Raw genomic sequence first — 16,048 nt, forward strand, 5'->3', positions numbered from 1 at the left:
TGCAACAGTAGTTAATCAGACAATTTCAGTTCAATTTTTGTTTCATCGACGTAATTTCTTTGTTGCTTTCAAAACGAGTTCTTGATAACCAGTTATTTTCAAATCCTTGTTTCCGTATCAGTGCCAAGGTGTGTAAAGATTTTAGTTTCAACGATATGGTTTTCTGTTGTTTTCAAACCAGTTCTTGATAACCAGTAATGTTTTAAATCATCGTCTCCTTATCAGCTGCATATAATAAGTATCTTTTATAAGTAGCTCTTTCTTTCTTAAGTTTTGCGAGGATTGTACATCGTGGTGGCGTTATAAACTCTAAAGGCTTCCAGAAAAGTGTCCTTTTATGGCAACCATCATTTTTCTTATATGCAATCATTAAAAGAAGAAAACTCAATAACATACAACTACAGTGCCTTTCATGGCGGGAATAGACTCCAGATCATCGAAGTTCCCACCATGAAAAGCACTTACAATTCAAAATTTGACAATGTTCTAAATAAAAAGAAACTACAAAGGAATGCTAAGTTTCTGTCTCACATTAGATATCATGTCAGGTAACGATATCAGTGGGTATAAATCCAGGAAAGAAACAAATGCAGGACAAGGAACAGAAAACCCCCACCCGCAGACGAAAACCGCCGCCACCACCTGCCACATGTGCCATCCCAACCGGGATAGAACACAAGAACCAAGGGCAGCACCCGTCCCAAAAGTCAAATTGTAGAAGGCTAGTTTTGAAATTAGATTTTAGCCAATCCAGACTAAACTACTCGACAAAAATAATAATCCTATGGCTAGCAACATAGGATCTTTTAAAGTAGCCGATTTGAAAATTAAAAGTCCCCCTTGTTCAGTTCCAAAAAAGAATGCGAGGGTCATTTTTGAGGGACCATGTATAATGCATAATGTTTGCAATACATTATTCTATAGAAGTCTATTGGAAAGGTTTGATACTTAATTACTTATAACTAAATAAAAGAAAAATCCTTTCCATTCGTTCTTTCCAGGCTTAACCTTTCTATATAAAGGCAAACTTATTTGTGCTTTATTAAAATTCATACTCTGGGTAGGGCGGATTTTACTCTTCGACCTAAATCTGGTATTGCCTAATATTACCGCTTATAGTTTTCTCTCTCATGTTTTACAATTGCTCTCTCAGATTCAAATCTTTGCTATGTACGTACCTGCCTAATGATCAAGCGGGAAATTTTCTATGAGCCCCTCGATTTGTGTTAGTTCCCTCGAGCCCAAATCTCGTTTTGAAAGCGAGACCGTCAACAAAAGTGCCATGTTTCAAGATGGCGGAAGATGGAGAATCACTTGATATTTTGGAATTGTTGAAAGATGACGGTAAGAAAAGAAATGAATAGATATGAATAATTTTACAAAGATAGTGTTACTAACTGTCGTAGAAGTAGATTGATATATTTCAATGTTTCATGAATTTGCACTGGGGGCAGGGGCCCTCACCTGGCAAGTTGGATGAAGCAGGTCTTGCGCCTTTCATTGAAGTCACGCTTTGGAAGACAACTGAGACCATAAAGTTGTGTTTTTCAATTCCTGCCTTCGTTCAAACCATGTTCAATTTCTTGTACTTATAAGTTTTTCTTTCCTCATGTCATAATCAAACCAAAAATAACTATGGAGAATTATTATGATAGAATGTTTGCCTAGGATCCATGGTTCCCAATCAATGCTGTGAATTTTCAGGACCCATTTTCTAGCCATCCTCAGAATGCCATAGTTGCAAATTTTGTGTGTGCCATAGTTGCAAATTTTCTGGCCATCCTCAGAATGCCATAGTTGCAAATTTTCTGGCCATCCTCAGAATGCCATAGTTGCAAATTTTGTGTATGCCATAGTTGCAAATTTTCTGGCCATCCTCAGAATGCCATAGTTGCTGACAACCATGGTAGCTCACAATACTTTGGATTCTAGCCTTTGTGGTCTGTCAAATACAATAAAATTGAGTGAAGAAAATGCTCTGGAAATTTCAAAATGCCACCTATCAGATTTTAGAAAATTTTTTGAAAATTTTGGGTCGGGTGAAAGAGAATTCAGCAAGCACAGGTAGTTAAAACTGATTCACTGAAGGGCTTAGTGTGCATGCTAAGAGTAAAGTTGTTGGACAAGAATCAGTCAAGTGTGCACCTGACTTCGCTGCTTCTGCAGACACTGGTGTTTTTGGAGAACAAAAGTCACCCTAGTTGGATGCTAATTGACAGCTTTAGGAAGGGGCACTCTTAAAATACACACTTGCTGACTAATGCACACTGTACACTTCAATTTTTGTTTGCGAAAAATTTTTTTATGTGTTTTAGACCAGGGTTGTCTAGGTTGATAGGTTTATATAGGTTAAACAATATTTCTATGTTTGGCACAGTTACATCAGGCGAGTCAAGTGGATAATTACATAAATTGTCTGCAAAATTGATGGTAAACAGGCTGCATGAAAAATTATATCAAAATAAGCAGAAACAGTTGTTAGAAAAAAGTCATCAATGCAAAATGTTAAATTAACTGTTTGCAGAAAGTATATTCATATCACACATTAAACTGGTTCAGTCGACCCTGCTTATAGTCACTCTGCTTTAACAATTTTACAGGTTACAGTTGCTAGAAATTATGCAAAGCTACTCAATTTTGCTTTGTTTAAAGTTCATTCTGTTGACAGTCACAAATTTTTAGGCAACATTTGGTGTGACTGTTACTATAGTCGACTGTAGTTGACACATGAAAAATGCCATGTAATGGTTCATCTGTAAGCTTTGAATGTGGCTTTAACTAGTTCAGCTTCACAAGAGATAACGTTTTGTGGTGTTTGTGTTGTTTTAGCTAAAAAACCGACTAAGGATATGTCCATTAAAGTTGAGGTGCAGGAAAAAAAAGAGAGTCAAAGGTCTAATGGCAACTTACATCCTGTTAGTTTTAAAAGATTATACTAGCTTTTATGAACAAAATGAAACAACAATAATTAGCAAAAAGTGCAATTAATGATGTCAGCAAAATAATTTTGCACGTTTTTGAAGATAAACAAACCCAAACTCCTACATATGCTTTACACCCCTGATTAGGGACTGCACACCAGTCTAAAAGCGCACCAGGCTGAAATGGGTGTGACCAAAAGGCCACGCCCTCTAGAATGCCAGAAAACACCTCTTTTACAAAATATTTGCTTATTTCTAGTAAATTTTTGTAAACATTTTGGTTCATAGAAGATATCAATAACTATAAAGATAGATAAAATTAGCTCGAGGGTAACAAAACACCAGCTAACCAAGTTTGAAAATACATCATGTCATTAAACAAGATAAAACACCTATAAAATGAACAAATAAAGTTCCCAGTCAAAAAGAACTGCTACTACACAGGAGTTAACTATACAAAGTTGCGTTAGATTAAACCTTCCTAAAAATTTTCTAGCCTATTATTGAATAAAGTGGCAGGGGGGGGGGGGGGGTGTTAGCCCAGCAGCTGCACGGTGCGTGCCCCTGCTTTAGACCTATCACAAACAATCATTTAAGTCTTTAATAAGATAATATTTTATGTTTTCTTCTGCACTAAACTAAGTTTCTATTTCCTCTTGTTTTCATACCAAAAGCTTATTTTTCACTTCAATACCCATTCACAGCACTTCAAAGCAGTATCTGAAATGGCTTTCCCTGTATAATAACACAGATATATCAAATTTATCTTCAAAGAATTTCTAAGAAATTATTTTTGTTAAAGACATGTTACACTGTATTGTAAGTTGTAGTGTAAGTGAGAATGAAGGGTTTGATTTAATTGATTTCAAATCAAATGTGTTTCCATTAAATATTATACTTTGACATCAGGCCTTGCTCTAGGCAAAATTAAGGTGCTCCCTAAAACAAGCTAGAAAAGCCTACTACCCTACCTAGTACCTAGAAAAGTCAAGGTATGTCTTCTCAGTGAAAAATATCAAACATTTTGCATCCAATGGAAATGAAACATTTTTGTTCCCTGTTTGGTTTGTGCTACAGATATGTCAATAACAAAAAGAAATGTTTCCATTATCATCATTCATTTCCAGTAACCTAGATCCTCTTGCCATTAGCTTTTTGCTTGAGTTTCAAATGTTGTCCACTACCGCAGCTAGGCCATCAAATGCAAGCAGTGCAATTTGTTTAGGTGGGAAAACCAATTGTGCAGATAAGCCAATCATTGAGGGGACAGACTGCCTTAAAATTTTCTCTTAATGGTTGTGGTGCGCTTTAGATGCTTGCATTAGCATCCTTGTTTGAAATCTTTTTTTGTATTGTTCTTCTAGGTACCTTTAGTAAGTTTTTGGAGGATTCATTTGACCCAAAGACGTATGCAAATACAATCATACAGAGTAGAGCAATCGGGGAATCTCTTGCAAAGTTAGCTGATGGTATCAATCTTCTAGATAAAGAAATCAGAGATCAGGTAATATTATCAGCAATTCATGTTTTTTCAAGTGTTTTAGACAAAAGTTCAGTTCTCAAAAGCATGCAATATGTTTTATTGCTGTAGCATATTTTAAATTATATACTTTTTAAATTTCAGGGGATTGTGTATCAACCATTTTTGTCAATGGAACTTTGTATTTTGTTAGTCTCACCCTTTCAAAATCAGGTTTATTTCCCTGTCCATACTGTAGACTTATTCAATTTTGCAGGTATCTTCACACCATGAAGATCTTTTGTCCCAAGCAACAGGCATTGAAACATTGGAAAGTATGTCCTTATTGCTCATCAAAAATATCACAGTAACTGAATACTTGTCTGTTTGATAATAATCAATATCATATTGGTTGAACTATGGTAACTATACATTTATAGTTCAAAAGAATTCAATTCTCAATTTAGATGTCAATGAGTTGCCAAGCTGAAACTTGAAACAATCTTGTTCTTTTGCTCAAATTTACATGTTTCCATTGATTTGTAAACGGTTTTGCTACTGATGGCTCATTTTGTGCAATGTATATCATGTTATCTATAACTGAGAATTTTTTAGGTGTACTGCAGAGCATTCAAGGAAGAATACATTCTCTAAAGACCTCAGTAGAAAGGTAGGCAGTGTCTGGTTTTATTCATATGCATTCGTTTCATCCTCAGTTCCAAACTTTGGCTAGGTATTGCTCGCAAGAAAGGGTGCCAAGAATACTGCTATGGGCTAACATAACAAAGGGAACATTGAAATGAATTCACTAATCATATTTTTTCCACAAGACTATGGCCATTCAATGTTTTCTTCCTTATGCAGATTATGAAAAGAAAGCTTGGTTTTAGTTTATAGATTCCAAAAAGGCCATACCCATTCCCATAGCTACTAGAATGTAGGCTTAAATGTGACCTTTGAAAATACTAAGATTAACTAAAACTAAATCTGTTTCAGCATGAATCAAGATTTCTGTAAGTTTTCTTTATAATTATTTCAAGGAATCAAGTTTGTTTGCAACTGCCTATCTTGAAAATAAAACGTAACTCTAATGTTTTTACTTTAGGGTACAAGTTCAAATCACAGATCCTTACAATCGCATTGCGTCTAGGACAAGGCAGCTAAGAAGACTTCAGGTGAATTTTCGTTGGATTTCCACACTGCAAACTGCAAACTTTGCTCAAGTGCAATAACTTTCCAAAACTTCTAAAGCTCTTCAACTGAAACTCTATAACTCACCTCTCCCTAGCTAACGAGAAAAAATTCTCATTTTTACATTTTGCTTAGCAATAATTGTGTTTGACGTGCTCTACACCTTTAGATTGGATCTTCTTGCAGTCTGTAAGTAGAGGTCGCGTGGCAGAATTTTCCTTAGGGCCCCAGATGCCTCCTTTACCCACATTTTTATCTGTTTTTGTTCGTGCAATTCTTTGATTTATATTTTTAAACTAAGGTCTAATATAGTTTAATTTTTCTGATTTGCATTCCACAAAAGACGCATTTGCACTTTAAAGCTTTTTTTACAGAAAAATGACTGATTATTATTTATGTTGTTAGAATGCATGTGACATCTTACGTCGGGTAATTCGGATATTTCATCTTGGTAAGAGACTACAAATGCAACTGAAAGCAGGCGTTCGAGAAATTGCCAAGGCAGCTCAAAGTCTGAATGAACTCGGTATGAATTTCGTTGTTGTACTTTGCCTTTTCTTGTTAAGTGAAACATCTCTTTGAGCATAAAGAGATGGTAGAGTGAGCAGTGAGAGTGAGCATAAAGATAGAGAGGAAGAGAGGGTAGTTAGGTGGTGTTCAGTCTTTTGACGTTGATAGGAAGGGTTCCGAGTACTGTTTCAACACGAATTTATTAATACTATAAAATTATCTTTACTTACTCTATCAAATGAAAACTATTGATCTTTTTTATGACTAGAAATGTTGTAGCTATAGAGCCAATGTATGCCCGCTAGTTTATGAATGGTGGTAGCACTGTTTAGAACGGTGTCACAACGGTATCAAGAAGTCATTTAAAGCTAAAATTCCATTTAATCAGACCAAATATAAAAGTGATATTAATGTTTTTTTCTAGCAGCTATTTTGTCAACATTTTTGTTGAAATCTCAGCCTGATTTTGCAATCTATTTTCTTTTCAAGAGTTATAAACATTTTTTGATCTAATTTGTTTTGTTAGCTATTTGAATCCTGATGTGCTTCCTCTTTTATACGAAGTAAAATATTTTCATGTTGTTCAACGTAATTTCTCGGACACAATATTTTATTTGTTCTAACACTTGAATGCAAATATGAATGCCTCGTAAAACCAATAAGTTACAATAATCTTGAAGATTTGCTTTTTAATCCTATTTCATGTTTCTTCTATTTTTGTTTCTGTTTGATTCTATTCTTTGTTCGCATATAAGAAAAGTACTGATTTCGTCATTTTTTGCAGACCATGTTCTCGAAGGTGAAGATTTGTCAGATATACAGGTATTCTTTCAATGTGTTTTCATCGTCTATGTTAGCTATCGTAGTTATCTCAGTTGAAGAATATGCTAAAATTAATGAAGTGGATAATAGGCATATATAAATTTATATATTTGTACAGAATTGAAATGTGTGCAATTTGGATTGTTTATTTTCAAACAAAGTACTACTATTTTTTGAATTAGTTTCCCGTACTTAGTATTGTCCCACCTCTGTTGATATTAGATGAAAATGAAAACCTCAAACATTTGCGTCTCTTCTCGATAAAATTTCTTTTTTAAATTTTGAAATTTTAAACTTGCTTTGCAGCTGATCAAAAATGATCTTGAGTTGATAAAGAAAGCCAGGGAAGAAGTCGAGAACCAGGCAAATCTTATGTTGGATCAAGGTCTGGATAATCAGGTACACTAGATGGAGTTTGTTTTTGACGTTTTATTTGGCCATGCGAATTCGTATTTTGTAGTTAAAAGTATGAATGGCTTTCGTACATTGTAAGTGTAGAAGCGGGGTTCACAGATAAAATGGCATTGCGATTACTGTGACAATCCAGGGTTTTAGATAAGTTTTCTTCCTTTTTTTTCTTCTTTCAAGTGTGTTTCATTTCATGCCCCAAGAAGCTCTAAGATGATTGATCGGCATCACTGATTCGCTTTTCTATTTCAGTTAACCAGCTCTCTGATTCTAGTAATCAGTTTGTCAGCTTTTTATGCCGCAGAATTGCTTTTAACTTTGTTTTTTGTTGCATAAGGAATTGTCTTCTATCCATCTAAACTGTTGCAAGATTTTATCCTCTTTGCTCCAAATTTGTCTTAGTTCAGCCTCTTATGCTAACACAAGTATCGTGTTGTCCTCACGATCTTCTTAATTAAAATATTGACTTTGGGAAAATGTTGAGAACTAAAGAGACATATCATAAATGTCAACAACTGGTTTTTTACCTAATAAATATTGTCATATCCCTTTCTTTTGGAACAAGAATAGGAGAGTTTAACCCCCGTCCCTTGTTGCTGCCCTTTTAACGTGGGATTTCGGTTAGGGAATTCATTTTATGCCATTACTCTTTTGATCGAAACCTTAACTCCTTTTCAGATAAAGTATCACACTCAAAACATTTATTCTTGTCAGGTCTTTTGTATATAGTATTTTAGTGCACCATTATTTCAGTCCTGTACAATTATGTTCAGTGAGCCCGTATGTTGCATTATTCAACATAGAATCATTAAGTAAATATATAAACTCGCACAATTCCTCTTATATGCATAGTGTTTTTGTAACTCTCTTCCTTGCATAGAATCAAACACAGACTGGTACAGCTTTACAGGTATTTTACAATCTCAGCTTACTGCAAGACAGAGTCGATGAAGTCGTCTCCAAGTATTCAGCAAATCTACAGGAGCTGGTTGTTGATACTTTTGATCCGCAAAAGATGAATCCAAACCAAGGTGAATTTTACGAAACTTTTCCATCTTAGACTGGAAAGTTTAATTCCACTAAAATTCTTCTTAATGAAACAATTTTTTGTGGCCAAGCTAGGGGTCACAATCAAAATTCAACCTGCTTGCTCTTATAAGTAATAGACCAAACATTTTTTGGCCACTTTTTGATCCAAATTTCCGAACCATTTAAGAACTTCGTTTTGTGTCAGGATTGCCCAAAGTCTTGTTATTTTCATGATGCCAAAATCACGAAAGAATTACTAGTTGCTGAAGAATGTTGTGCCCGACCACAAGTTAGGGACAAAAAATAGCCGCCATGAATGATTTACTTGTAGCCATTCACTCAAAGTTCCATTTTGAATGTTCCATTTTCCATTTTGGGTTACTCGTATAACTAGCCCTTAATCTAACGAGCCCTGCTAGCACGAACGAACGTTCCACTATTATGATTTAAAGGTCTCGTCTCTTGGAATACCCCAATGCAATAATTCCCGCTATTGCATACCCCGCTTTTACGAACCCTGTTAATTACGAACTTATCGCGATAACGAACTAGAAGTTTCTTTCCCTGTAATACTCCCTGCGTAACGAACTGCCGCTATTACATACCCTGTTGATTACGAGCTTATCGCGATAACGAACTGAAAGTTTGTTTTCACGGTAATACTCCCTGAATGACGAAACCCCCGCTATTGCGAACCCTGCTATTACGATCGTCTCGCTATTATAAACCAAATTTGTGGTCCCTCAGAATACTCCTTGTGTAATGATTTCCCGCTATTACCAACCCTGTATGTTACGAACTTTTCGCTATATCAAACTAGAATTCTGTTTCTTTTTAAAACTCACTGTTGCTGTTGTTGAGTATTAACGGTCCTGATACACACTTTGTTTTGATTACTTTGTGGTTAGTTTATCTTCAGTCATTTAATATTTCCTTTATGCTGGTTATCCTGTGTGTACAGGTGCTTGTCCACGTGAACAGTTTTAGTATCCATTATGGAACACCTCTGTGTTATGGGGACATTATTGATTCTTTAAATAGGAGGGCTACAAACTACAAAAGAGCTGCTAGGAAGAAAAGAGCTATAAAACTTCAGAAAATAGCTTGCTTAGACTATAGATTGCTGAAGGTGTATAAGCAAGAATTGTATATAACCTTTTTAATTAATACGACAGAAAGATTAAAATAGGAAGCGGTGGCCATAGCTGGTCGTTTTCGGGTTCAGCAAGAATGCCTCAGAATCATAAAATCTATGGAAACAAAAGTTGGTACATTGAAAAACGGCACAATTGAGACATGATAATATTTATTTGACAGTTTCATATCAACAAGTCAATCATCCATTGCTAAGACAGGATTGAGAGAAAAAATGGAGTTTAAATTCTTTGTTGTTACTCAATGTTTCACGCCATACAGCGGTCATCAGACATTAGCCATTCCTATGCTTTATTAGTTGATGATAAAATTTGTTAAGCAAGACCATCTAACTACTTAACGCCGAAAATCTCTATAATACAAAACCCTGCTGTGTCTTTGATCTAGCAACTGGGCCTGGGCCAGGAAGATCAACGATGCCAACAACTGGAAGCAGCGCTGCTTGGAGAGCTGGTCTGTGGACAAGAATGGATAAGCTCGTAAACAAGACGTACGAACTTTGTGAAAAGGTTTATCATCTTGAAAAAGTCTTGGCCAAAAAGAAGGACCCAGTTTCTCACTCTTATTTTATTGAAAACTTCAGTGAAGATGGGCAAAGTATCATTTTAAATAATTTTTGGACAATGGCAATCGAAACACTAGGAGATGGCTTGAGCCGGGCAGCACAAGGTAAATATTGAAGATCTTCTATGAGCATCTGCTTGAATGTTAATTTTAGATGTCTGAATAATATTTTAATGCCCCATTCTACTTACCGCCTTAATAGAACAAGCATTTCATTAACGCCCCTGGGCTTTACTGTATATATTTTTTGTGGTGATAGAGTTCTAAATGGACGACATCACAAAAATCTATTTTTAGAAGTTTTGAATTTTGATCCCATAGCCTGAAAGAGCATAATATAATACCTCTAAGTATGCAAAATCAGTCAAATGCTCTACGAATTGGCTCAGATCACAACCTTGTAAACAAAGCGAACTTCGTTGATTCGTTAGCAAACTTCAAATCTTTCATTGGTAATATCTCAACTGATTTTACTGATCGTAATATCTCGACATATTTGACTAATTTTTGCATATTTGGAAGTATTTCATGGTGATCTTTTACGCTATGTGGTTAAAATTCAAAAATTCTAAAAATAGGTTCTTGGTGACGTCACATTTTAGAACTCTATGACTGCAAGCGGTCGTTCTGTCAAATTGCTATTTGTGGTGTGAAGGCTCTAAGCTGGAAAAGTGGCTTAAGCAATGTTTTGGACACTCACCTTGAGGCAATAGGGGTGAGGCTAAGCGTGGCCACTGTATCACATCTATCTGTTGGCTCGTGATGAATAACCTCTCTAGAAGCGATTTTGTTGGTTGTCGATCATGTAGAGTAGGTTGAAGGTAACGAGAAAAACTCTAACAGCTCAACATACTTGTAAATGTTATTAGACTGTTTCTACCCAAAACTTAGTTGTTTTTCTACACTCTAGCTACAATTTAGTGATTCATTCTAACCAATGTGTACCAATATTTCACAGACTCGACGTTTATAAAGCAAGCTTTTGAAGGGGAATACCCGAAGCTTCTTCGAATATGCAACGATCTGTGGGCACGTGTCGCTCAATTCAAATCAAATCAGTCACTGTCTGCACAAAGCAACGATCACGTGATTGGTATTACCGCTGACATAAGTACCAAGAGCAGGTATACGTAATCCGATTCAACTCTGTAGCTATTTAATTTCAATTCAATTTCAGTACATATTCTTCATCGTTTAGCTAAATATATGCTCAGAAAATTTGTTTCTTTGGTTCTAAGGAACCTATTCCAGATTCTCATCACCTACGTTCTGTTTCCAGTTGCCAAAAGTAAAACCTTTTAATTCTCCTCGTCTTTTCTTTAGCTCTTTTTTTGAAAATGGTTTTGAAACAGCAAACGCTTTCTTCATACACTGTTCAGAGTTTCAAACATCAGAATGATGATCGAAAATTGTATGCTAAAAGAAATGAATTTTCGACTTTTATTCTGACATTTTAAACTCTGAAGAATGCCAGGCAAAAAGCTAAGACTGTCAGAGAGTTGAGGTTTAAATGTGCAAATCAAAAAGTGTCTTCATATCTAGATTTAAGGTCTGATCTCATGGAGAGAGATTCTTAACTTCATTGTTGCTACTTAATAACGTTGCAGGTGATCAAATATTGTGCTTGAAAACCATGCAAAGTATTTGATTATGTATTATGTGGGCTCGTGGATCTAAAGCTGCTAGGTTTAGCTAGCGAGTGATAAGTAAGTTTAGAGGAAAAATGTGATCAATTTTGAATTAGTACGTACATTTCCCCTTGATGCTTTTGTAGCCTGTTGTAAATACGAATCATGAAACTTGATGTTGTCAAGTCACTTTTACGATAGGAGCACGTAATATATCTTTTGTATGTAAATGGGTCATCGTCTGTTTAAATTAACTTGAAAACAGAACGCAAAGTCTGCCTGATGTAGTTGCTTTGTTATTTGAGTTTTCCGAATTTTATTTAGTGTACCTGACAACGAACTTCCCCTACTTCACCCTACTGCGGATTTTCTTGATGATACGCCGCACCTTTGGAAAGGTGAAGCATCGCAGCAAATATAACTGTGGCGCTCTCCTCTCCCCATTTTATCTTGACAGAATGAAACATTGACATTAGCGAATGGTCATCATGAACCGTTTTTTCGTAGTGCAAAAATTAAATTGGCTTCGAAGAAGTAAAAATTTGTGCCAACAGCCATGTAGCATTTAGTGGAAGACCCAGATTGTGCCAAGAACTATAATGGCGACATATTTCTGATTATTGGAAGAGCTCGGTCCCCGCTGTTTCTAGCAGTTTTAGAATCTGTCTACATTAGAATGAAAAACCGTTATTATATAGAAAGAAGAAGTTCGTTTTCGACCTAGGCATCCATGGGTAATATGTTAAATAGGCAAGCGACACTGATTGGGCAGCGTCAACAGTCATGTGCTCGCGTTTCTTAATTGCCTGTCTGGATCGACAGCTGGGTATACAACTTAGTTTTTGATCTATATTCTGACGGTTTATACGCCGAAAAGTGTCAGATAAAATGGATTAGCATGTTTAAATTTGTTTACTTTTTTCAAAGCCATTTTTGATGGTTATTGCTGTAATAGTAGCTCCATTTGAATGCCGTACAATACTGAACCTTGCACCCTCAAAGGCCTGCGTTTGTATCAGTAGATATGACGTAACTTATAAAAACCTAAATGTTTTAATTTCAGCGGATAAGTATCTGGGTTATTATCCTCACAAGGATGCATCAATGATTTATGAGTTGGCTTGATAAATATTTCTTACGTAAAATCAATTTCTTAAGCTAAATCATTTCACAAGTTAACAATGTGAAATTTCTTTTGTTTATAATTTCATTTTTGGTTAATAAGACTATACGTTTTGTTGTTATCACATTATAAAATTACTCTATTGTAACAGCGTAATATTTACTTTTCAGTGCTAGGTTGATGCTAAAGAATTCTTTGATGACTTTCGAAACTGCTTATTTATCAAGATCCTTGTCAAGACTGTTTGATCCCATCAACCTGGTGTTTCCATCTGGTGCACAGAATGTTCCTTCAAAAGATGAACTGAACAGTATCATCAAAACCATGTCTAGGTAATTTTTAGTTTATTTTACTAGAGTGGCAGGATGAAAAAATACTTATGTAGATATACGGGGCAAGTATGTTCTGGCCCATTTTTATCTTATCCAAAAAGTAATTTACCAGCTGCAATGCCTGCCAATCGTTCTCATGCGCTAAATGGATTTTTGTCATCAACATTACTTAGGAGATAGTGAGGACGGGGCAGCTAAGCCATCTTTATGTGTGAATCAAAAAACCGTCGAGAATTGATTAAAACTACTAAGGTGTTCAGTTTATTTTGGCAAGCATTGAATTGAGGAAGAAACCGTCCAGTTCTACTCATCAAAACAAGATAAGTTTCAGCCCAAGTTATACGGGACAATGTGGATCGATGATAAACCGCAAAATGAAAGCTATTGCATTGAGAACAATGTGTTCGCTGATTTTCTATAATAAGGAGGAAGTAACATTATCATTTTAAGGGTTCCTTAAGATCTTATTAAGTTATTGCTCTCAAATGGTAATTTACTTTCACAAATGTTGATATAGTCCTTCGTACTTATAGTCACCCCCTCATCTGATCCCATTCTGTCTTCTTTCCAATTAAAATTGATTAAGTGAAACATTTCAAAATGTTTGTAGCATTTGACATGTCAGAAGAATTTGTTTTCTTTTCCTCACATATGATTCGACAATTTCTTTTCCCGATGTTTATCTCTTTGGCGACAAAACCCAGTGACTAACTGGAGGTTTTTTTCAAAACATTTCAAAACATTACGTCATTTGTGATGATCAATTACGCATGTCTTGAAATTTCAGACAGCCTTATCTTTATTTACTCAATCATGTGAAATACTGTTTGATCAATTGCGCATCTGAAATATACTTCTAAGACAAAATCGGCTCGAGATAAATTTTTGAAGAATGGTGCATTGTCTGGTCTAGATTTTGTTTGGTCTGATTTTCTCAAATCAAACAGCTTCGAAGCTTACAAATTCATTAGTCTTATTCTTAATTTCTTTGAAAGCAGTTAATACAGGTCAGAGAACATTTTAGGAGTTTTTATATTGGCATTATTCACTTAATTTGTAGAAAAAGCAGTTTTAATATGCAACACAGTCTTAGGCCCTTTCTTGATTAACACGCAAGGGTTGGTATCCATGTCTAGTTGCAACACACCTTCGAAAGTTAACCTTGCCAAAGCAACTCTCATTGTTTGCTGAGTTTTTAACGTCAATAACTATCTTTATTCGAATAAATATTCAGTTCTTATAATAATCATTATTTGAAAAATTATATGTTGTGCATATTAGCATTATCATTTACTTAGCACAATTATAATTTTTTGAATAATGCTCTTAGCCAGGATATTTCAGCATACAAAAAGAATATATGCTGGAGGTTAAGGGTTTAACAGCCTAAAGATGTCTCTTTAGAACTTTTGCTGGAGATACTGTGATACTGAAATCTTTCTTTCTTTTTAAGATTTATTTCTTATTGTAGATAAGTCATAAATGGAATGAAGAAACTTCTTGCTAAACTTTTGCTAAATGTTAAACCAGAAATGTTTTCGCGGTTAAACTTTATCCCAATCCGTGTCTATGTATGATCGAAACCTTTCTTATTCCTTTGAAATAAACTTTAATTTTAGTGTTTGCTTAGCCAAAACAATTCCAATCAAAACGAAGTCCCATTCCAGAATCTTTATTTTCATCTCATGAACAGAGAATAAAGGGTTTTACTTTCAGTTCTCTATTGACTTAATGTTGTTGACTCTCTTTTCACAGTGAATTGAACGTTGCTACTGTTGACCAAGAACTCTTTATTCTTTTGGCACGAAATATTGCCAAGACCGTACAATTATACGTCACCAAATGTGAGCAGCTGGTAAGTGACTTTTCATCCATTTTTTTTCCAAAAGTTCACATTACCACAATGCCTTCGGGAAAAGTGATTCCGCGATGCAGTACATTTTAAAGAAAAAGGGGTCCTATGCAACTAGCATCTCACAGAACACGATAGCAGGAAGTAAACATTAAACTGTTACTAGCTGGGTTTGACTCCTGAGTTCTCTAGGAATGTCCCCTTGGAGCCCAAAATTTCCTTGCATCCTTGTTTCTGCAGCAATTTGAAAGAAAAATGGGCTTAGGCACTTAGTCTCTCAGTAAACAATAACAAGAAGTAAAAATTGACCTGTTTCTAAAATTAACAAGGCATGACTCCTAAGCTCTCTAGCAATGTCTTCTTGGAGCACCCCCAGAAATGCCCTCACCTCATTTTTACAGTTATCAAGAGAACATTATAATTTTAGGTATCTCTTTCGTGTTTTATTTTAACTCAGTCGATCCATCAAATTTGTTTATGTACCATGCTTCCTTTGTTATTAAATCGTAAGATTGAAGCCTTTCGTGGGGGGAGGGGAGGGGGGGGGGGTTGTGCTTGGTTCTCGTAACGCGTCGTGTATGGAAATCTTCACGATAAACCAAATCATATTCTCTGCAAAGGGCATCAACACCCATAGTGCAGTCCAGCAAAGGAATTTACTCACTGGCACACAAAACGATTTTTCTAAGTTTTTGAGGGAAATATCTTCTATTAATGACTTACTATGTCTGTTAATAGCTTTGAAAAAAGCAAACATTTAGTAAACTAAAGCTTTTCGTCTGACACTCTTCAGAGTTTAAAACGTCAGAACATAGATCGAAAACTCTACGCTAAGAAATATATATACCCAGTTGTGGATCGAAATAGGCCAATCAGAAACGCGAGCACATGACTGTAAAGGTTGACCAATCAGTGCCGCTTGCCTATTAGAATGTTACCAATGGAGTCCTAAGGTGAAAACGAACTCTGAAGAGTGTCAGACGAAAAGCTTTAGTTTACTAAATGTTTGCTTTTTTCAAAGCTATTTACAAGTTTTGTACCACCAAAAGATTGT

General features: G+C 35.5%; 1 protein-coding gene across 2 annotated transcripts in view; it reads left to right on the forward strand.

Moving 5' to 3' along the window:
* Positions 1-1,238: 1,238 nt before the first annotated feature.
* The window catches only part of LOC135692498 (conserved oligomeric Golgi complex subunit 5), a 49,826-nt gene continuing 35,016 nt past the window's right edge, over positions 1,239-16,048 (forward strand). For both annotated transcript variants that reach the window (XM_065210641.2, XM_065210642.2), the window contains exons 1-13: positions 1,239-1,344; positions 4,286-4,425; positions 4,658-4,715; positions 4,996-5,050; positions 5,486-5,555; positions 5,977-6,097; positions 6,866-6,903; positions 7,210-7,302; positions 8,192-8,342; positions 9,883-10,164; positions 11,018-11,183; positions 12,981-13,142; positions 14,898-14,997. In XM_065210641.2, coding sequence (XP_065066713.2) covers positions 1,293-1,344; positions 4,286-4,425; positions 4,658-4,715; positions 4,996-5,050; positions 5,486-5,555; positions 5,977-6,097; positions 6,866-6,903; positions 7,210-7,302; positions 8,192-8,342; positions 9,883-10,164; positions 11,018-11,183; positions 12,981-13,142; positions 14,898-14,997 — 1,488 coding nt within the window. In that variant the 5' untranslated portion in view covers positions 1,239-1,292. The remainder of the gene's footprint in view (positions 1,345-4,285; positions 4,426-4,657; positions 4,716-4,995; positions 5,051-5,485; positions 5,556-5,976; positions 6,098-6,865; positions 6,904-7,209; positions 7,303-8,191; positions 8,343-9,882; positions 10,165-11,017; positions 11,184-12,980; positions 13,143-14,897; positions 14,998-16,048) is intronic.

Source organism: Rhopilema esculentum, chromosome 3 (assembly GCF_057945365.1).
Source record: "Rhopilema esculentum isolate cy_ngs chromosome 3, ASM5794536v1, whole genome shotgun sequence".
Classification (NCBI taxonomy): domain Eukaryota; kingdom Metazoa; phylum Cnidaria; class Scyphozoa; order Rhizostomeae; family Rhizostomatidae; genus Rhopilema; species Rhopilema esculentum.